At 41.0% G+C, this 24,620-nt stretch overlaps 1 protein-coding gene across 1 annotated transcript in view; it reads right to left on the reverse strand.

The window, feature by feature from the left end:
- Positions 1 to 24,620, reverse strand: part of sorcs3a (sortilin related VPS10 domain containing receptor 3a) — a 172,514-nt gene that overhangs the window by 55,905 nt on the left and 91,989 nt on the right. The window contains 3 exon segments of the mRNA XM_084044283.1: positions 1,764 to 1,840; positions 6,123 to 6,225; positions 14,392 to 14,538. Coding sequence (XP_083900409.1) covers positions 1,764 to 1,840; positions 6,123 to 6,225; positions 14,392 to 14,538 — 327 coding nt within the window.

Raw genomic sequence — 24,620 nt, forward strand, 5'->3', positions numbered from 1 at the left:
ACTTTTGATAGTCAATAATGTAAGCAGCACTTGAGTACAGTAAAACACTGGATAACACAAAAAGGTTCTAGGGACTTGTTTCCGACTTGTGTCAGTGGTGCAAAGTAATTAAGTGCATTTACTCAAGTAGTGCATTTTTACATTACTTGAGTATTTTAATTTCTTAAAACTCCACTTGATAATCCACTACATTAAGTATTAGGCGACCCCCCCCCCCCCCCAGAAATAGCAGATCTAGAAGCTTACAACGCATCGCAATATGACACGCTGTGAGCCTGAAGATCGGCTATTTGCTAATATCCAAGGTATACAATAGGGCTTGCCATTACCTGTATCTTTGTTTCATCCTTACAGTAAGTACAGTGCTGCTATGACAGCTGAATTTCCCTCAGGATTAATAAAGGTCTATCTATCAATTTGCATAATGTCATGTTTGCCTATACTTGTGGCACGTTCTGTCTGACCCTATTGAGAGGGGCATCTCTTTGTAATGGGGCATTGTGTCCATAATACATTGTGTAATGACACACATTGCATTAAATGGTTCACATTATAGGAATTTTGATTTTGGGAGGGCTCCATTAAATTTTTTCAATCAGTTATATAAGCACATTTTACAGGCTTTTTTTTTTGCTCCAGCTTTTGATTGCGACTCCCCTCTAAACCAGTGGTCCCCCGACCTCCAGGGGTCCTTGAGGGGGTTCCAGGTGGTCCCCAGCAAAATGAGTTAAAATAGCATCAATTCAATCACTTTAATCCTATACATCGGCTATTTAAAAACCTATGCATGGGGATCCCTGCTGGCACAAAATATTTTGTATGGGGTCTGCAGACAAATGAATATTAATTTGGGGGTCCTTGACATGAACAAGTTTGAGAACCACTGCTGGTTCTCAAACTGCCACTGCTGCTAAACAGCTGGTTACTCAGTACATCCTGCCAATCAGTCAAGTATACTGTCTACAAAGTAAACCTCCACAACCTGTACAATGGCTTTTCCCAGCAGGAAATAGAATCATACCATAAGATAAAACAGCATGCTACCCCCCATGCTTTGAATATAAAGTACCACATTACATACATTAAGCACTTTTAACCTGCTGTCCCAACATTATGGGGCAAAAAAAAAAAAAAAAAATTAAAAATACAGAAGCAGCAAAGATTTGAGTTGAACAAAAATATACATATTCAAAGATTTGCGAGAACAAAAAAAATCACAATTTTCCAAAAATAGCCAAAGTATAAAGTATGGTTAAAGTGGTTCAAATGATTGTGACGCAATAATAACACATTTAGCTGGGGACCCCCTGGTACCCCCCCCCCCCCCCCCGGACCCCACTTTGACGCCATCGAACGACAAAGTATAAAATAGGGCAGCAGAGTCTCAAAGTGGCCCTTACAGGTCTGTAACTCATAAGCATACAGTTTACAAATGGAACCAAATAGTTCAAATTAGTTCCATTTGTATAGACCCAGAGTTATGAGAGAAATGCTAACGTTTGAGAAACTCTGCAATAGGGCACAAGTAGGAAACGTCAAAATATCGTTGCTGTCGGCAGAAACCTTGTATCTCCATATTTCATAAATTAATGCCCAACTTCATGTCACACAAAAGCAGTGAAAAGGCGACACATTATGAGCTCGTAGATCAGCTATTTTCACTACTTTAATTTGTTTTTAAATAATAAAAAAAGAGCAGCGGTTTTGGACAAGGTTTCCACCCGACAGCAAAGTTATCCTGGTTGGATTCTGTATAAACTCACCTGTCTCCAGTTGTTTCCAGCGTCAGATGAGATAAACATGCCCACATTGTTGTAAGACAGCTCAGCTCCAATGTTGCCTGCAGGGAAAAATAAACAGCAGCATCTTATGAGATGAAAGTCTAAATTACACCAGGAAACAGGTCACAGGTGTATTAGACACTCGGTTAATGAAGCTATCTTACTGGCATGGATCCTGACGCTGTAATTAGATTTTTCTCTCACAATCCCAGCACGTAGACAAGACCGAATTAATCTCTGTTAGTGACCATGTCACTCAGTCAATATTAGCATGTGACAAGGTGGTAAATATATACATTTTTCTATCATTATGACCTTGTGTTTGGTGTTAACCCATTAACCCAGTGGTTTTCAACCAGTGGTCCAGGGACCACCAGTGGTCCTTGGGGGGGTACCAGGGGGTCCCCAGCAAAATGTGTTAACATAGTGTCACAATCATTTTAACCACTTATAGCTTTGGCTATTCAAAACTAGCAGATCTACATGCTCATAGCGCGGCACCGAGACCTTGATGAGCTTGTAGATCTGCTATTTTTGAAAAATCTTGAAAAATCTTTACTTCTGGTGGTCCCTGGCACAAAACATTTTCATATGGGGGTCCGCGGCCAAATGTATTTCAATTTAGGGGTCCTTAGCATGAAAAAGGTTGAAAAACACTGCATTAACACAATCAATCCGGGAATGCATCTCTGTCGTTTTAGATTTCTTTGGCTATTCAAAAATAGCAGATATACAAGCTACAAGCAACATTGTAGATCTGCTATTTTTGAAAAATCGTGAAAATTTGTGCAAATCTAAAATACCAGGGGGTCCCCAGAAACATTTGTTAATATGGCGTCACAATCATTTTAACCATATTTTATACTTTGGCTATTCAAAAATAGGAGATCTACAAGCTCACAGCGTGGCACAGAGAGCAACGCTGTGAGCTTGTAGATCTGCTATTTAAAAAAAAACGTGGGAAAAAAATTGCCCAAATCTTTGAATATGTATATTTTTGTTCAACTCAAATCTTTGCTTCTGGGGGGTCCCTGGAACAACACATTTTTGAGGGGGGGTGCACAGTCCTTGACATGAAAAGGTTTGAGTACCAATGCTCTAAGACGTTATACTGGATAAGGGATTCAGTGTTGGTTTTTATCTAACTCTCATGTCACTCTGACTTTGCCCGCACTTTGCTGCTTTGAGAGTGTAACTAAACTCTTCAAAGTCAAGCTGCAGACGGAACAGAATAGATTAAGGCTGATGGTAGGATTGGCTCCACAGTCACACACTCGGTATAGGAGACCATTTAAATGTCTTCCAGTGGAAGCTAGCCATGGGGGTCACTTTTCTCCAGGCTGTCTCGACATCAATGGTTCTCAAACTTTTTCCATGTCAAGGACCTCCCAAAATGATATGTATTTGGGCCGCGGACCCCCCCATCTCAAAGATATGTTGTTCCAGAAGCAAAGATTTGAGTTGAACAAAAATATACATTTTCAAAGATTTGCGTTTTTCACGATTTTTCTAAAATAGCAGATCTACAAGCTCATAGCGCGGCACTCGGTGCCACGCTATGAGCTTGTATATCTGCTATTTTTCAGGTTATTTCATACAATGCCATCAAGGTTCAAGGTTGCTCTCTATTGGTACATCTTGTGCATATACTGTAGGTACACAAGAGTAAAACTTATTTATGTTCAGCTTCCTTCAGACAAGGCAGCAGCATAGGTAATAATTGCGCACGGTACTTATTTGTGTTGTGATTCGGTCTTATTTATTATAGCTATATGACTGCCACACACACACGTAGGTTTTCCACCTGGCATTGTTTGGGCTGTTATTGTCATCTGTAGTGTTTTCTTGGCCACCGCCACCACAGTAGCCCAGGACACGTTGCCACATGTTTGATTTATATAGCGTTTGTCATGCTGTTGCAATGATCTCTTCACCTGTCTGTGAAGGCACAGCTGTCAGGGGAATCACTGAGCCATGGCAAGAGACTCTGCAATGACTCTGCAATGCACTCACACACATAAAAACAAAAGCACATGCGTATGCATAGAGAAGAACACACGCACACACATGCACGCACGCACGCAATCTTCCAACCGTACGATCACTTAGGGACTCTGCCAGCTACAGAATGTGAGCGTGAGGGCTAAGAGTGAATATGTTTGTTATGTCGGATGGAATACAAAGCGCACACGGAGAAAGGAGCAGTGGTGTAAAGTAACTAAGTACTGTAGTACAATTTTGAGGTATTTGTACTTTACTTGAGTATTTCCAATTTCCAATACTTTTACTTCTACTCCATTACATCTTGGATCCAAATATTGTACTTCTTTTGAAAGTCGCGATGCGACGCATTGTGAGCTTGTAGATCTGCTATTTTCAAAAAAAATATATATTTGAAGACTTGTGAAATGGGACCCTCTGCATAATGAGTACTTTCTACTTTAGGTACTTTAAGTACATTTTGATACTTTTGTACTTTTACTCAAGTTCATTTTGAATTCCAGACTTTTACTTGTAAGGGCGCACTCCCACCGCACTTTTATTTTACCTCTGGGGCAGAATCTGCCAATGCTTTCTCAATGTAAATGCGTGGATTCACGCAAGAGCGGATCTTTCCGCATGTCGCGCAGACCTTGCGTTTATCAGCTGTACACGACATAAAACTGCTTAAGGCTGGAGGCAGGAGCTGATTTTCCCCCTCTGTCCAATCGGGTGAGTCGAAGGCGGACCGTCCCAAGACTCAGGAAGCAATATGGTGCTCAAGGCAGAAGGCGGTGCGGGCTACGGGGAGGGTCCTGAGGGTCCTGAAAGTGAGTGACAGGCGCGTCACTCCCGTTTTTTAGAATCCGCTGGCTGCAAAAAACTGTGGCCGCGCACAACCTGCGTTTAACGCTAGCCGACCATGTTTTGGTGGGAGCGCGCCCTAACAGAGTATTTCTATGTTGCAGTATTGATACTTTTACTTAAGTAAAACATTTGAGTGCTTTTTTCCACCACTGGAAAGGAGATAGTTTGGCTGTTTCGGAAGGAGATGGTGAGACATTTATGTCACAAAGTGGGCAGTAAAATCAACGTTATTTATTATCAATGCTGATTAGGGATGTCCGATTTTATCGGCCTCCCGATATTATCGGCCGATATTAGCATAAAAATTGATTTTTTTTTTTTTTTTTTTTTTTGGCTTTATAAATAAGTTACAGGAGTTTTTACTGTATATGGTGTGTGTGATATGAAATTTGAGCTTACCCTAATCACAATAATCCCCGCATATATCGGTATCGGTTGATATCGGTATCGGTAATTAAGAGTTGGACAATATCGGTATATCGGTTATCGGTAAAAAAGCCAATATCGGACAACCCTAATGCTGATGGATGTTTGATTTTCATATTAGGATGAGAGGCATTTGTGAAGTCACACACAGAGTAGCCTCGGAAACCCAGCCATTTTTTTTGTTACAAAAGAAAAAAGTCTGGGGGAACGATGCAGGAACGATGGTCTTTGAAGCTTGTTATCTCCTAACCATTCAGAGTGCAGAGGGGCGTCGCTCTAAATTTGGTGACGTCAGCCTGCTCCGTGCACAGACCGGGGGGGGGGGGGAGGGGGGAGGGGGGGGGAGGCGGGGACATAGATTGGTGAAGCAATCGGAGGACGCGCCTGCTCCGGGCGCCTGGGTTTGGATCCGCCCTTCGAGACCATGGATTGCTCTCGTTCTCTCAGTCTACACACAGAGTAACTGCTCACTAAGGATTCAGTGTTATGTAACTGTTGATGGACATATTATGGGTTCTTCTGAGGTAACCTATTCAAATCATTGCCAAAATGCAGTGGTGGAAGAAGTACTCCGATATTTTACTTAAGTAAAAGTAGCAATACCACGATATAAATATACTCTGTTACAAGTAAAAGGCTTGTGTTCAAAACATTACTTGGGTAAAAGTACAAACGTATTGGCATCAAAATATACTTAAAGTACCAAAGGTAAAAAGTACAAAAATGTTTGAAAATAGCAGATCTACAAGCTCACAGTTGTGAGCTTGTAGATCTGCTATTTTCAAATACCCTAGGTATAAAATAGGGCTAAAGTGGCTAATGTAAGTTTTAAAATAATAATTCACATCTGCAGTAACTAGTAACTAAAGTTTTCAAATAATTATAGTGGAGTAAAAGTACAATATTTTGCCTATGAGATGTAGTGGAGTAGAAGTATAAAGTATTGAACATTGGGAAATACTCCAGTAAAGTAAAAGTACCTCAACATTCTACGTAAGTAACAGTACTTGAGTAAATATACTTTGTTACTTAAGTCCCACCACTGACCAAATAATGATTACGTCTCACCTGTGGCAACGATGATCCCAGGGGCGGAGGTCTTGGTGGAGATGGTTCCAGACAGGTACGGGTTCTCTGACGTCTGTAGCTGGAGGTGCAGCGAACAGAAAGGCTGGAGGGAAGAAATCATGTATGTATGCATCATGCATGTCTCAACTGTGAGCTGGAAGAACACAACGATTCATAACACAACCGTACACAGGTTTGATTGCCTATATGCCTACACTTGACCACTTTGACCAACCTGGCATCCCTATTTTGGTCATTCAACCCATTTAGACCGGGAACGTATATCTGTGTAACCACTTTAACCATTATTTTACACTTTGGGCTATTCAAAAATAGCAGATCTACAAGCTCATAGCGCGGCACTCAAGCTTGTAGATCTGCTATTTTTTTGGGGGAAATCGTGAAAAATGTAAGCGAACATTTGAAACTCACATCTTTGCTTCTGGGGGATTCTACAAATGTCTTCTAAATTCAGTAAAAAAATAGTATAAAAAAAGAAAAAACGTATGTTGATATCAGTGGTTCTCAAACGTTTTCATGTCAAGGACCCCCAGAATGATATGTAGCCCCCATCTCAAAATATTTAGTTCCAGGGACCCCCAGAAGCAAAGATTGAAGTTAAAAGTGTATATATATATATATATTCAAAGATTTGCACACGTTTTCACGATTTTTTTTCCTCAAATATAGCATATCTACAAGCTCATAGCGCAGCACCGAGTGCCGCGCTATGAGCTTCTAGATCTGCTATTTTTGAATAGCCAAAGAAATCTAAAAATGACTCACAGATGCGTTCCCGGTCTTAATGGGTTAATAATTTTAGAAAATTAGAAGACAAAAATGCACAAATAATGCTATAGCCGCTATATAATGTCGTACAGCAAAGTATAAAATAGGGCTTTAATTGTTAAATATGTCACACATCCTACTATAATTCTAGTAACCTCTGTAGTGGTGAGTAGGTGAGTACGTGAAGCTACCCGGTTCTCCTCACTGGCTGGACCAATTGCTCTGATTTTGCACACAGCCATTGACCATTACCATCTGAACTTAACTGTGAAGCCCGTTTTTCAATTTCACCAAATCTCAGCTTCTTATTAGCGTTTTTGTGTCAAACACTGTCGCCATGGTTACGGGGCTGCCCAGCTATGGGACGAACTGCCTCCCGTGTTGCCAGATCATGTGTGCATATCCCCCCACGGATGCGTCCACCGGGTATGGTCTAGTTTGTATAATTCTTTCTGATGAACAATTGCTGAAATGTAATAAAATAAAATAAATGTATAAAGATATATTGCTACACTCTAGAAAATAACAATAATTTTGAATCTCGAGTCATAGAGAGTCGTCAGTTATTTTGCTGGAAAGCCATGCGATGAAAAGAACGGAGAAAAAAGAGAAAGAAACGAAAACCCGCTTTCAATTTAGCCTCGGAAAAGAGAGAATCAACCGCATCAAACCGCATTTCATCTGTCATTAAATACAAAGCATGATGGATTCTACATAACAGAATAATGACAAATCTTTAGGGCAAACGTACACACACACAACAACAGAAGACAATTACTATTCAGCAACTAGGAAAAAAAAAAAGGCGTCTCATGTTTTCATCTCCATTCCGATTGATAGCGTGAAATTGTTGTAAAGACACAGAGGGCACGGAGCCTGAACTGGGTAATCAAAAGTAACCCACCATGGTAATTAACCCAGTAAGACCGGGAACGCATCTGTGTCATTGTTAGATTTCTTTGGGCTATTCAAAAATAGCAGATCTACAAGCTCGTAGCACGGCACTTTATATCTGCTAATTTTTTTTTAATCATGAAAATGCGTGCAAAATGGGTGAATATTAGGTTTTTAACTCAAATCTTTGCTTCTGGGGATTCAAATGTCTTCTAAATTCTAATTTAATTTCTATTTTTATTTTACTAAGTTGCTATATCAGTGGTTCTCAAACCTTTTTCATGTCAATGACCACCCAAAATGTTGTTCCAGGGACCCCCCAGAAGCAAAGATTTGAGTTAAAAATGTTCACTTTAAAAATATATATTATATACATTAAAAGATGTGCAAAAAAAAACATGATTTTAAAAAAAAAATAGCAGACCTACAAGCTCGTAGCGCGGCACTCGGTGCCACGCTACGAGCTTGTAGATCTACTTTTTTTTGAATAGCCAAAGAATAGAATAATGGCTGAAGTGGTTACACAGATGCCGGTTTCCCGGTTTGAATGGGTTAAAATGTCACACGAATGTGCAATCACACTGAACTGTAAGCCACCCAGAGCGCTCCTGCAATCACCTCTAAACCAGCATGGAGCCCCTCTAATGTCTCCAACGTTCTTGTTCCTAATGGTGAACGTACAGTAAGTTGCAGTGCTAATGAGACGAGAGACAAAGCAAGCCTAACGCCAGTGGTGGAAAAAGTACTCGCATTTTCTACTTAAGTAAAAGTATCACAGTAAAAGCTCACAATGCGTCGCATCGCGACGCATTGTGAGCTTGTAGATCTGCTATTTTCAAATGGCCGAAATGTATATAGGGCTGAAGTGGTTAATGTATGTTTTGTAATAATCAAAATCTACAAAGTAACTAGTAACTAAAGTGTTCAAATAATTGTAGTGGAGTAAAAGTATAATATTTACCTCTGAGATGTAGTGGAGTAGAAGTAAAAGTATTGGAAAGTGGAAATACTAAATTAAAGCACAAATACCTCAAACTGGTACATCAGTGCAGTACTTGAGTACATGTACTTAGTTACTTTACACCACTGCCTAATGCTGAAGTTACATTGTGTCGTACAGTGGTGGCGAGTGCTGAAAATAGCCGATCTGGAAAAATTATATTAAACGATTATAATCTAAACTCTAAGATTATAGATCTGCTATTTTGGGTGCACAACAGCAATGTATGTATAAATAAAGCAGCCTTGTTGAAGTCAGGAATTGCAGTAAATCTGGATCTGTTAGTGTTTTGCCTTATCTAGCATTATTTTTCAACAGGGTTTTCTTTCATAACTAAATGTGCGATTTCCCTAGAGCATGTGTTAGAGCGATAGTGCGTATTATCAGCGATGCTACATTACGGCAAAAGGCCCAGATTCAAGTACAAAGATACCTCTATCCTCAGTTATTTAACATTCTAAACCCTCTGTTATATAATTATAGCTCATATAGCTGTAGGCCAAGGTGCCTCGCCGTATCTTGATTGACTTTCCGTAATTGGCTCTAATTATCCTATATTCTTTCTCGTGGATTTGATAGTGGGGAAAAGTTCATCTATTGTGACGCCGTAATAAGATGCAGTTTCTTTCTCTGAGACAATTATTCAAGCCTTATTTGATAAGATGCTATGATATGAAATCTATGGAGAAAGGGAATCCATTTTAACTCAGTCAATTATGTCTTAGTTCTTCTTGATCGGGGCTATATACATTATGTGTAATATTGAATGAAATAAGGAATTCATTAAATTAAAAAAAAGTGTTCATTTAAATCTCAGTTTTTTTGGGGGTGTTTTAGGAAGCGCCAAAGTAAAAAGTAGGGTATAAGTGGTTAATATATCATTTGTAGAATGGAGTAGAAGTATCAAAAAAGAGAAATACTCAAATACTCAAACGTGTACTTTAACCCATTAAGACCAGGAACGCATCTGTGTCATTTTAGATTGTCTTGGCTATTCAAAAATAGCAGATCTACAAGCTTGTAGCGCGGCACCGAGTGCCGTGCTACGAGCTTGTACATCTGCTATTTTTGAAAAAATCGTGAACATTATAACTCAAATCTTTGCTTCAATCTGGGGGTCCTTGGAACAAAGTATTTTGAGATGGGGGGTCAGCGGCCCCAGGTCTTAAAGGGTTAAGTACAGTACGTGGGTACATGTAGGCTACTTAGTTACTTTCCACCACTGGCCACTACTGGCCTGGCGGCTGGTATTGTCGGCCAGGTGGTAGAGCTGGCCCTGACCCATTTGGTGCCTGAGGCGAGATGTGAACGAATGCCCCCAAATTGAAAACAAAACGATTTAATGAATCCAGCGACTAATGCTCTATGAATAAGGATAAGGCACAAAATAAGAACCAAATTCAAAACAAAACTATGATTTAAATAGACCAATGCTAAAGACCGTAAGCATAAATTAACACTAATATGAATATGAATGAATTTGCGGAGGGCTTTATTTAAAATAGATATGATGTTTTATTCCGAATAAGAGGAATCTCTTGTCACACATATAATTCTCACGCACTCACGGGGAGCGAGAGTATTGGAGGGCAACCACAGTGACGAGACCTCTTTCACAGTCTCATTGTCTGATGTCAAAGGAAATGTAAGTAAAAAAGGGAAAAAGAGAGGTCGCACAGACTCGCAGCCACGATGCAATAAACTTTTTTATTTATAAGTTACCAACGTTTCGACATTTTATGTCTTCATCAGGGTATGAGAGGCATGTAAGAGCAGCTTGCTTAAGTAGACTGTGGGAACAAAAGAGGAGTCCTTAGGGAGTGTCCTCAAATTGACTCACGCCCAAATTGGGTGATTGGTTCCCATTAACAAGCTTGCAGGGTGCAACAAAGATGCATACATACATGACATTTGTAACAATTAATACATAGAGTTACAACAATACATTCAGTTAAGTATTGAAAAGAATAATAAAAAAGTGGACATATGAATACAGCAGCAGTACATCCATGACAATCATAGAACCCAGGTCACAGAACCACAGGAGAGGAGAAGATCAAGTGTGGCAGAGACCAGTGTGTCAGGACTCCTGTGTGAGAGACCTCATACACATTGGGAGTGGATGCATATTATTAATTAAAAAACACTATGGAGAATCCTAGGACCATGCTTCTTTACATCATTTGGCATCTAGGAAATAGTGTCATATATAGAAAAAACTTTGAAGGCACTGAAATTTCTTAGACTATTTTACAAATGTTTTTTTTAAAATAGGTAGAGGGAAAAAAGTCCAGGCCAAATAGGCTGCTGGACATGAAGCTCTACCCACCATCATAAGAAGGGTCTCAGGTCGAAATCAATGTTAAGACCATTAGGGGCTAAAGTGTTTAAGGAATGAGGAAAAAGGAAATGTAAGTGACATGCTGTAAACTGCTGTTTTAGCATTCACGCACTCTGCTTGTATTTGTGCATGTGTGTGCGTTCATACGGTAACACAAATAGTATACATGTGCGCTCACATAATGTACTGTACTGTAGTGTTCCTCAGTGTTCATTTAACCCATTAAGACCTGAAGCCGATTCTATAAATGTCTTCTAAATCCCAACAGTATTCTGAAAAAAACGTATGTTTCTATATCAGTGGTGCTCAAACTTTTTCATGTCAAGGACCCTCAATATGTATTTGGCCGCGGACCCCCATCTCAAAATGTTTGTTCCAGGGACCCCCAGAAGCAAAGAATAGAGTTAAAATGTTTTGATGTCAAAAATAGCAGATCTACAAGCTCATGAGCTTGTAGATCTGCTATTTTTGAATAGCCAAAGTGTAAAAAAATGCTTTTTTTAGCTCAAATGAAAAAGTGACACAGATGCGCTCCACGTCTTAATGGGTTAACTCAGAGTGTATACAAAATGACAGACAGCTGAGATCAATCAAAGCACAGTGTCGTGTGCAGGCCAATGGAGATAGGGGGTCATTGTTGGGGTTCACATAACATTTAGTTGTCAAATTTTCGAAACAAAACTTTTAAATATTTTGTCCTATCAAAAATAAATAATAAACTAAATCTGCAGACCAGCATACCAGCCCTATTAGTTTCAAGACGCCCTAGGCAACCACATTTTTTGCATTATTATTTTGCATATTGTCACTGTTGGGAGGAAACATCATATATCACTTTCTGGGAACGAAATGTTACAGAAATATTGAACATCTACAAACTCACAATGCGTAGCATTGAGCTCGTAGATCAGCTATTTTCACTACTTTTGCTTGAAGTTTGATGTAAGTAGGGCATTAAATGATGAAATAATATATACATAAATATAATATAGAATTTGGAGGTTTCTGCCTGACAGCGACACTATGCCTAGGGCTAGCTCTGCCCGGCAGCCATTGTGTAAAGGGTGTGTTCCTCCCTGCAACAGTAAAAGCATGCTCGCCCTCTCCGAGCATGACGTGAGGAGGGTGCTAAACAGGGTGCTAAACAGGGTGAACGGTCCAGACGGCCTCTCCGGGGCGGGTCATCAAGACCAACGCTGGTCTCCTGGCACCATGTGTTCTACCTCTCTCCCTTGCCCAGTCCACAGTACCCACTTGCTTAAAGAGGTCCATCATTGTCCCTGCACCAACGGACGCCTCCCTTGTGAGGGTGGTAGAGACTGTGTGGTCAGAAACACTTATGAACACCATTGTAGCGCTCAAGTCCTATACTTGAGGTGCTACGTGGTAGCCGAGGGAGTTCTGACGTGTGCTCAAATAGTCCGTAGAATTCATAAACAATATGTATTCTCTGTAGCTTTGTAGTGCCAGTCACTTATTAATACATAAATATTGTGACACCGCTTCTTCAGTTTGCATAATAAGAGTTAGTTGCACTGTGTCATCAACTGTGATCTCAGTTTGTACTGGAATGTACTGTTCTTGATTAATCCTGTCTAAGCTATTTATATTACATATTGTGATGACACCAGTGTGTCTACATAATGTATTGCTCCGCAATTTCTCAGCCATTTCGTGATTATTCCTGTCTTACCTCACTTTGAAAGAAAGTGACACATCTATTTATAGGCCGCTATACGTCATGCGTCTCACTAGCCAATCAGAGCACACTCTTTCAACGTATTGTCACGTGAGGCTTGACCAATGTTAGCTTGGCCGAGGGGGGGGGACGGAAAGTGAAAACATAGTCTCCTGGCGGAGACAATAAACCCAGAGGATACAGACCACCAGCTCTTTCAAACACAGTCAAAAGTTGTTTGCCTCTGCGACTGGCAACACCTGTGCTTGATTACAGACAGGGTTAAATACCCTGTAACCCAGGCAACCTTGGCCTTGAGCAAGCCCTATACGGTGACGTCATCGAATTGGCTCATATGGCTCTTACAACCATCGATAACGTTGCTAATGGCACCTTCACAGGGGGCACCCCTTCATCCCAGCAGGACGCGCACAACAGTATACTGTAGGTGCTTGGGTATGAAGCGGACTATGAAGGTCATACAATGGCCCCAGTAATGGACTGTTAATGACACAACTAAACTAAACAAAAGGGGACACAAATAAAGAAATAAATGAAGCGAAAGCTGCACTCATCTGTAAATAACGATGCTTGTTTTAGCTCACGGCTACTTGCACAAAATGTACATACAGTAATAGTGTGCTTGATGTATGCACTGTATGCATACATTACCTCAGCATACATTCTATTACACTCCCACCCCCCCAATTGTGTACATTCCGCATTGCACAAAGAGGGTTATAACAAGGGTTAGGAGTGTGTGTCTTAACCTATTTTATCCTTGTATTTCATTTCATGACGAAAAATGTTCGTCGACTACCTTTTTTTCACTGACAAAAACCACATAAAAACTCAATAAAAACTAGACTAAAACTAAGACTAAATATCTTGACAATTTCATCAACAAATAAAAACTAGACACAAATGTCAGGGAGGGGCTATAGTGGAGAAGAGATCCAGTGGAACTAAAAGACGAGTAATTTATGTTCGGTTGCGCTCGGGCGTAGCGCTCTGAAAATAGCAGATCTACAAGCTCACAACGCGTCGCAGCGCGACGCGTTGTGAGCTTGTAGATCGGCTATTTTCAGCACGCAACCAAGTGTAAAATCAGCCATTACGACGCCATCAAGGCACCGCCCAAAATACATTACAGTCGACTAAATCAACTGTAGATTTAGTCGACTAAAATCTTATGATATTTAGTCAACTAAAACTTCGGCTGCCCTAGCGCGTCTGATATCTGGTCTAGAGGGGCGGTTCAAAATCTCCGGAGAACATTTCCGCGGGATCCCATTGGTTCACCGATCTGTCCGTCAGCCCCTGCCCCGCCCCATACCCATCCCCCAATGTGCAGCATGAGAGCCCTGACGTCACAACATTTGGAGCGACGCCCACTGCACTCTGGTTGGTTGGGGAAATGTAAAGGTTGACTCCCACTTCCTATTCCAGGAACGTCAACAGGCTGGGTGCAGGCTCTTATTTTTGAGCAAAACGCAAGGGAAAATGAAAGCCTGGAGATAGAGGCTAACTAAAACTAGACTAAACACTAAAACTTAACATAACTCACCAGTACGCAGTGGATGTCGTTCCCATCCAGGTCAACGGACGGCGCCTGCAGAAGCCTCCAGTCTCTGCCTTTATTGTAGGTGATGTACGTCTTCACTTGGTTGTCCTGCCTCTTGTTGGCGATCAGCATCCCTTTGATACCTGCCACCTACACAGGACACATAGACACATAACAGGCTCCGTCTCAATGAACACCCCGGCCATGACTAATAGTCACAGTAATAGTGTCTTGCACGACACTTCAGACAAACAGTGTGCTATTTCTGCAGTGCAAAAGTTTACTGTCTGCAATCAGCAGACGACTCGTGGGCGGTAAGCGTGCGGTGGTGGAAAGTAGCTAAGTACATTTACTTAAGTACTGTACTTAAGTACAATTTTGATGTATTTGTACTTTACTTGAGAATTTCCGATTTCCAATACTTTTACTTCTACTCCACTACATCTTGGACCCACATATTGTACTTTTACTCCACTACATTTATTTGAAAAGTTTAGTTACTAGTTCCTATAAAATGTTTGATTATTATTACAAAACATACATTAACCACTTCAGCCCTATATACATTTTGGCCATTTGAAAATAGCCGATCTACAAGCTCACAATGCGTCGCGATGCGACGCATTGTGAGCTTGTAGATCTGCTATTTTCAAAACACTTTTATATATTTGTTGGTACTTTAAGTGCATTTTGATACCTGTACTTTTGCTCAAGTAACATTTGAATTCCGGACTTAAGAGTATTTCTACATTGCAGTATTGATACTTTTTCTTAAGTAAGAGAGATGTGTGTGTGTACTTTTTCCACCACTGGTAGCTTGTCTCTGGCTTTTACTCTACAGTAGGTGTTGTCTCTAATTACCGTTCCATCCCCACATGTCAGCATGAACCAGACAGGCCTAAATGATGACCACAGAGAACTGACACCTCATCCGTTACTCTCCTTTCCTCACACTGAGATCCTCCGGGGACCCCCTCCCTTCGGCCCCCCCGTCGCGCGTCTTTCCTGAACAGCCTCGCTAACTTGCCTCTTAATCCGTTAAGACCAGGAACGCACCTGTGTGTCAATTTAAGATGTCTTTGGGCTATTCAAAAATAGCAGATCTACAAGCTCATAGCGCGGCACCGAGTGCCGCGCTATGAGCTTGTAGATCTGCTATTTTTGAAAAATCGTGAACGTTTGTGCAAATCTTTGAATATAGATTTCTATGAAAGCGAATATTTTTAACTCAAATCTTTGCTTCTGGGGGATTCTACAAATGTCTTTGAAATCCAGTTTTTATTTTGTAAACTTTTGTTGGTATAACATCAGTGGTTCTAAAACACTTTTCATGTCAAGGACCACCCAAAATTATATGTATTTGTCCCAGACCCCCCCATCTTAAAATATTTTGTTCCAGGGACCCCCAGAGGCAAAGATTTGAGTTAAAAATGTATATAGTCAAAGATTTGCACACATTTTCCACGATTTAAAACAAAAAATGCATATCTACAAGCTCGTAGCGCGGCACCGAGTGCCGCGCTACGAGCTTGTAGATCTGCTATTCTTGAACAGCCCAAAGAAATCTCAAACTGACACAGATGCGTTCCCGGTCTTAAGGGGTTAAAAGCCTGATTTATACCAAGTTGCACGCTGGTGTCGGCCTGATTTGTACTAAGTCATCGCCGCGCCCGGTGTGTCGCCCACACTGAAAATAGTCTCCGTCTCCAAGCAGCTCACACAACGCATCGCGGTGGCAACACGTTGTGAACTCGTTACATGGGCTATTCCACAGAACTACAGTCAACTACAGCGAGTACAAATCAGGCATGAGGCGTTAGACACGTCCCTCAACCAAACCCAAGCCCAATATGCAACCACAGGGAGGGAGAGAGACACAGAGAGAGAGAGAGAGAGAGAGAGAGAGAGAGAGAGAGAGAGAGAGAGAGAGATGATGATGGCCTGCTCGCTCGCTCTACATCCAGTGGTGGAAAAAGTACTCTAATTCTTTACTTAAGTAAAAGTACCAATACTGCAATATAAAAATACTCTGTTACAAGTAAAAGTCCAGAATTAAAAATGTACTTGAGTAAAAGTACAAAAGTATTGGCATCAAAATGTACTTAAAGTACCAAAAGTAAAAGTACTAAATATTTGAAAATAGCCGATCTACAAGATCACAACGCGTCGCGATGCGACGCGTTGTGAGCTTGTAGATCGGCTATTTTCAAATAGCCTATAGGTTTAAAATAGGGCTAAAGTGGTTCATGTATGTTTTATAATGTAATAATGTATATCTGAAAAGTAACTAGTAACTAAAGTTTTCAAATAATTGTGGTGGAGTAAAAGTACAATATTTGCCTCTGAGATGTAGTGGAGTCGAAGTAAAAGTATTGAAAATTGGAAATACTCAACTAAAGTGCAAATACCTCAAAATTGTACTTAAGTACAGTACTTAAGTAAATTTACTTAGTTACTTTCCACCACTGTCTACATCAGACGTGTTGCCTCGGTGAAGGGTCCCAGTCGCGCAGCATCTCGCCTTCCCCAAAGGGATCCCTCGGTATAAGTGGCACTAATAGGCAGCGCGTTTGACATCGTCATGGAGACACGGGACGGACGCCGCTAACGAGAGGCCTCCCTCCCTCCTCTGACCCGCCCTGTCAATCACCGCCGTAATTATTTATCCGCCGCCTGCCATATCACACACACATGCACACTCACACACACACACACACACACAGTGGTGTGAAGTAACTAAATACGTTTACTCAAGTACTGACTTAAGTACAATTTTGAGGTGCTTTTACTTTACTGGAGTGTCTCCAATTTTCAATATTTTGTACTTCTACTCCATTACATCTCAGAGGCAAATATTGTACTTTTACTCCACTACATTTATTTGAAAACTTTAGTTACTAGTTACTTTCATTAAAATTATAAGTCATGTAATTATAAAACAGACATCAACCACTTTAGCCCTATTTTATACCTAGGCTTTTTGAAAATAGCAGATCTACAAGCTGTAGAGCTGCTATTTTCAAACATTTTAGTAGTTTTACTTTTTTTAATTTAGGTACATTTCGATACCAATACTTTTGCACTTTTACTCAAGTAAAGTTTGAATTCCAGACCGTTACTTGTAACAGAGTACGTCTTCTACATTGCAATATTGATACTTTTACTCAAGTAAAACATTTGAGTACTTTTTCCACTACTGCACACACACACACTCACAATCACACACACACACACACACACACACACCCACACCCACACCCACACACACACACACACCCTTAACGATGAGAGACACGTCTTCCCACCGAGTGGGACGGGCGTGACATGGGTCTATCCATCGTGCACACACACCACCCACGCGGAGGTGTCGTCCTGTACTTGGCGGCGGAGTGAAGGACACGGACATAGATCAGCGAGCAGGAATAGAGCTAGGGGATGACTTTTTGAAGCCGTGTAGCAGTCAGTGTAAACAGGCTGAATGCACCGCTGATAGAGGGGCCGTGTCAAGGTGGATCACCGCTCACAAGAATCATAGCCAGAGGTAACGGAAAGGTGAGCTGAAACATATTCCACCGTCTCCCCACGGTGCTTGGCTGCCTCCAGTCCCCCCCCCTCCCCCAATAGGCTCTATGCACAGCAGCCATAGTGTGAATAAATTCACAGGTGTTGCCAATGATACTAATGAAGGCTCCGTTCCATTCTGGTCAAACAGAGTCGGGGTGCTGATGTTGTGCACGTTGGCTCACTGGAAACACTCTGCTGCACCAGTGGGTCTAAAATTGGGGTTCAGGGACCCTCATATGTTCCTTGAAGGGGGTTCCAAATGGCCTCTTACGGGTGTGTAACTCTGAGAGTGTACAAATGGAACCAAATGGACCCTTACGGGTCCATTTGGTTCCATTTGTACACTCTCAGAGTTATGGTGGTCGTGGAAATTAAAAAGTCTGAGAACCACTGTGTCACTGTATCGTTGGTAACACCTGTGAAGGAAGTGATACTATGGCTGCTGTGCATAGAGCCTATACATGAGGCAAATAAAATAAAGGCCATCAAATATGTTCTAATGTGGATACTAGGCAACGATTCACTCATTCCACGATATGATTCCAATCACAATGCTAGGTTCACGATACGATTAGTTCAAGATTTATTAAACACAAATTTATTTTTCAGACAATATTTTTTTTTCTCTCTTACACAAATCCAGTATTTTCTTCTCTTTTATCCTGTATTTACAATACTGTTTTCTCTTATCGTCTTTTCAATACAATAGCAAATTACTGTAAACTCTTTTTTTTAATCAATAATCTTACATTATTGATAAATCTTTATCAATAATGTTTAATAATAATTTATCAATCAATTTAAATTGTCACCAGTTTGAATCGATTTGAATCGATTCACGAAAACCCCGGCTATACAAACTTACAATGCATCTTGTAATGCCACACGTTTTGAGCTTGTAGCTTTTCCATTTTCACTTTCACTTCCATTTCGTATATACGGGGGGGGGGTCCCGGCCAGAGGCTTTAGCTATGGGTCCTTGGCATTGAAAGGTTTTGAAACCCTTTGTCTAATGTCTATACAGCGAACGTACATGCTGTAAAACCATCCCCATGCATCCCTGATGCTGTAAGCAAGCTTGTAAAGGCAGCAACAAACATGGCTGTTTCACCTTGTTAAGCAAGCATAGGGGAGGTGTCCTCGACTGAAAGGTGCAGGTTACTGCTCATTCAGACTCATAATGCTGCATACATATTTTCCAGCGCACACACATCACCTCTTGATCAATGGTAGACTAGACCTTTTTCCTCTAGCGATTATGCTCTCCCCATCTCTTCGGTAATAATGCCCATCTCCTTGGTAACTATATGATTTTTGGGTGAGTTTTTAATTTATTTCCATGAGCTGAAGGTTTCCGCTCGTTAACCCACTAAGACCGGGAACGCATCTGTGTGTCATTTTTAGATTTATTTGGGCTATTCAATAATAGCAGATCTACAAGCTCATAGCGCGGCACCGAGTGCCGCGCTCTGAGCTTGTAGATCTGCTATTTCTGAAAAATCGTGAAAATTCGTGGCATAGTCTTGGATTATATATTTTTTAAAGCAAGCATTTGTAAAATATTTAGTTCCAGGAACCCCCAGAAACAAAGCTTTGAGTTACAAATGTCCGCCAAAAAAAAGAAAAAAAGTATTTGCACAACTTTTCATGATTTTTCAAAAATAGCAGATCTGCAAGCTCATAGCGCGGCACTCGGTGCCGCGCTATGAGCTTGTAGATCTGCTATTTTTGAATAGCCCAAAGACATCTAAAAATGACACACAGATGCGTTCCCGGTCTGAAAGAGTTAATAAGTAGCGGTAGGTGCGATTCACGACCCTCGTTCCCTCAAGAGAGCCCTTCAGAATCCGTGATTAATGTAACAAAAAAGCACGGCCCTTGAAAAGATCCCTGAAAAGTTGTCTCGTTGAAGATACAGGTTTTTCATCTGACAGCCAGATGTATTACACTATTCCCACATGGATTAATGAAGCTTCCCACAGTCTATTAGCTATTATGGATCTCCTGGTGAATCAGAAATCCATATGTTTGAGGCTATCGGGAAGGCCAAATCGCCCTGAGATCAACCGCGTTTGCACTGCTCCTTTGCATCTTTTATGGCCACATGGGGGGAATGGAAAATGTGTTGATGTTGAGTGCCTCATTGTCAAGCAGATCACATAATAACCGTGGAAGGCAAACTAGCCAATGTTTTTTTGAGCGACTCATATTGATATTCGGCTAATCGGCTTCTACGGTATTTGATGAAATTGCCCATATCAGTTAAGACCGGGAACGCATCTGTGTGTCATTTTATAGATTTATTTGGGCTAGCAGATCTACATGCTCATGAGCTATGAGCTTGTAGATCTGCTATTTTTTTTATTTTTTTTTAAGATTTGTGCAAATCTTTGAATATATATTTATTTTGCTTCTGGGGATTTTATATACAAATGTCTTCTAAATCCAAAATTGTTTTTGAAAAGAAAGTATGTTGCTATAATATCAGTGGTGCTCAAACTTTTTCATGTCAAGGACCCCTAAAATGATATGCATTTGGCCGCGGACCCCCATCTCAAAATATTTAGTTCCAGGGACCCCCATGAAGCAAAGATTTGAGTTACAAATGTTTGCTTTAAAACATATATATATATATATATTCAAAAATAGCAGATCTACAAGCTCATAGTGTGGCACTCACGCAGAGAGATGGTGCCACGCTATGAGCTTGTATATCTGCTATTTTTGAATAGTCCAAAGAAATCTTAAATATGGGGTGCCGAGATTTTCAATGATTTTTTCTCCCCCTAAAAAATGCTCATCAGGTATTATATGGTTATACTAGGAGGAAGATTTTTTTCAAAAAAGTAAAAAAAAACTGCCTAATTATGATGTCACTGGTAAGTGGGTATCTGAAGTGTCCACAAGCTCTCCTATCCTATGAGACACAGACCGTCTTTTTTACCAATTCATCATGAGCATTAGTGAGAACCAATTATATGAAGATGGATTGAAAATGGGTGAAGTTGTCCAAAAATACAGTAAATTTATTTCTTTTAAATAAGAAATTATAAAATAAAAACACATCTACATCTAGAAACTCACCAGAAAATCCATAAACCATAAGCTCACAATGTGTCGCAATGTGAATAATCAAAGATCTCAGGTATGCTCTGCTGTAGAGGGGAAAAAAACACAACTCTAAAATAAACTCTAAAAATAAGTAAAAAAGCTTTGAGGAGACTAGAATAAGTCGCTGTCTCTTAGTGCCATCTTGTTCTTATATGCAAGATCTGCTATATTTTCTTTTCATTGTTGAAAATTGTCAGCTATTATGCCCACAATAGGGGTGCCAGGGTTAAAGTGGTTAACTGCCAAACTAAATCTCTCCAATTTAGACGATAATTGTGCAAGTGATTTAAGGAGGGCGGAAATTGAAAAATAATCATTTCTGAGAATTAGTTTGGACTGTGAGGACACGTTTCACTGGTCCTGTGTCTCTCTCTCTGTGGCAGATGTGAAGCTACAGTGGCCAGCAGGGTTATAGTGCCCCTAGCCTTGCCCCACACACCACACATGCACTTGAGTTCAGACCCAGAATATGCACATGGCATGCATGCCTAAACAGACTTAAACAGGCACACAGGCACAATGCAACACTGAACTGAACAATGCACACACACACACACACACACACACACACACACACACACACACACACACACACACACACACACACACACACACACACACACACACACACACACACACACACACACACACACAAATGCAACCAATTGTGCAACCAACACTAGTTACGACAGCGTGTGTAGATTTTAAAAGAGCATAAACATGCACACAAGCGCGCGCGCACACACACACACACACACACACACACACACACACGAGCCAATGCCACCATTTGTGCAACCAACACTTGTTACAACAGCGTGTGTAGATTTTAAAAGAGCACACACACACACACACACACACACACACACACACACACACACACACACACACACACACACACACACACACACACACACACACACACACACACACACACACACACACACACACAGCTGGACCCGTAATGGCACCATTAATTACCCCACCCCTGTGACTGCCACTGGCCAATATGTCACTTCCTTCAGTCTATCGGTCACACTTGCCAGTGTGTGAGTGTTAACTGGAGTCAGTAGGGAGGAGAGACAGAGAGAGGCAATGCCATGACGCTCCCGTGAATGCTAATGCACCCACCTAGCCGGTGTACGCTAACAAGGTCATCACAAATCCACAAGTAAATGGCAGCTAAAGGCCATTTAAGTGCATTCTTCATGTCGAGACTCCAGCATGTTGCCTAATGGGAAGGCTCTCCTGTATGGAGACGAATGTGTGCCTGTCATATACTTTCTGAAAGAAGTATTAGATGTATTAAAACTACTTGTATGGACTGATTGAAACCATTACAACACTACTGGCCTACTTTCATCCATCCTCAGGCAAAAGCATAGGCACAAAATAAGCTTACTAACGCGTCTCAATGCAACTTGTAGCGCCAAGTCCAATACTTAGGTGTACTATTAAAGGAGACATCCGCGGATTTTAATTGTTATCTTTTATGTGTGTCAAATCACTCACCAACGTAGAAATGCCCATTGAGTTACTCCACAAATCCCCCTGTCGACCCCCACCGTTGGCATAATAGGAGGCGCGAGCATAGCCCAAATTTGCCTATTTTAACAAATGCAAAGTCTGTTTTTTTTCTCCTAGCACTCACTGTGGAGTCCCTTGATACCCTTACAGGCGCTGAAAGTCCCGACAAGCTAACCGCTAATAACAGAACGAGCTAACGCTGGCTGCTTATCTCTCTGCCTGGCAACACCGGAGAAACAAGCAACGAGCTTTAGCTCGTTCTGTTATTAGCGGTTAGCTTGTCGGGACTTTCAGCGCCTGTAAGGGTATCATGGGACTCCACAGTGAGTGCTAGGAGAAAAAAAACAGACTTTGCATTTGTTAAAATAGGCGAATTTGGGCTATGCTCGCGCCTCCTACAGTGGGTGACCATTGACTTTGTCGCTTTTCATAAGAGTATCACTTCACTCATTTGCCTCACCCGCTTTGCAGTAAATTTAAGTTCCAAATACTACCACAAGGTGCCGCTTTGGAGTCACTTTTTTTGTGACAGACAGACAGACAGACAGACAGACAGCCAGACAGACAGACAGATAGATGTCTTATATTATTATTATTAATAATAATAATAACTAGCAATAATTACGTGTGCTTAGAGCGTTTAAATTGGGTTTTCTGTTCAGCGTCGGGCAGTCAGGAACGCATCTCTGTCATTTTAGAAATGTTCAGACACACATTGGTTTCTGTCTGTCTGTCTGTCTGTCTGTCTGTATGTCTCAAAAGTCCGTGGAGAGACAGACAGACAGACAGACGTCTTATATGTTGTTTTTTTCTCGCATCAATTTCTGTATAGTAGGATTCTACCTCTTTCCTCTATAAATGAAATAGTCCAGTTAGTGTAGCGGTTAAAACTGATGTCCGGCGATTTTACGACCCGGGTTCGTATCTCACGCTATAAGCATGCTGACCTGCTATTTTTACTTTTACTTCTACTCCACTACATCTCAGAGGAAAATATTGTACTTTTACTCCACTACCATTATTTGAACGCTTTAGTTACTAGTTACTTTGCAGATATAAATCATTACATTATAAAACATACATTATTTGCCCTATTTCATATAGTCTATTTGAAAATGGCCGATCTACAAGCTCACAATGCATTGCGACGCATTGTGAGCTTGTAGATCAGCTATTATCAAACATTTATTTGCCAATACTTTTGCACTTTTACTTTGATTGAACTCAAGTAACATTTTGAGTTCATCCATGACCGTAACAGACGACCGTCATGTGATCCATGGCCAACAGCGAGGCGTTTGTTTTCATTCTTATAAGACCGCGTGGCTCATTTATATGCACGTGAAAGTAACTAAGCGGAAAGTAACTAAGTACATTTACTCCATGTCCACTTGTTGCTGACGGTGGTAGTGTAGGAGCAGCGCTGTAAAAGCCCCAAGCGTCATCGGTGCAGGAAAGATGCGTATTTGGTTGTACACACGGAGACGCAAGGGTGGCGTTTTCAGTCGGAATTCAAATCATGATGCAACACTTTGTGAGCTTGTAGATCGGCTATTTTCGCTACTTTTATGGGACACTGTTGTACAACAAAGTAGAATTAATTTGTGAAGAAAGAAAAACCCATTAACAGTTGAAAATAGCCTACACCAGAGGTTTTCAACCAGTGGTCCGGGGACCACCAGTGGTCCTTGAGGGGGTTCCAGGGGGTCCCCAGCCAAATTAATAGTTAGCAACCAAATTGACCCTTATGTGTCTGTAACTCTTAATGTACAAATGGAACCAAATGGACCCGTCAGGGTCCATTTGGTTCCATTTGTACACTCTCAGAGTTAAATGAACACTGATGATGATGATACAGTGTAGATTGGGACGCCCAAGAAATCTAAATGGTTGAGTCCCTGGCATATCTTTTCAAATGGGGGTCCCTGGGCTAATATGTGTCAATTTGGGGGTCCTTGATGGGAATAAGGTTGAAAACCACTGGCCTACACCATTTCTGCCCATCCCTCTAACTTCATGTAGGCGCATTA

This window comes from Gymnoscopelus microlampas (assembly GCF_963454915.1).
Source record: "Gymnoscopelus microlampas genome assembly, chromosome: 2".
In the NCBI taxonomy this organism is placed as follows: Eukaryota; Metazoa; Chordata; class Actinopteri; order Myctophiformes; family Myctophidae; genus Gymnoscopelus; species Gymnoscopelus microlampas.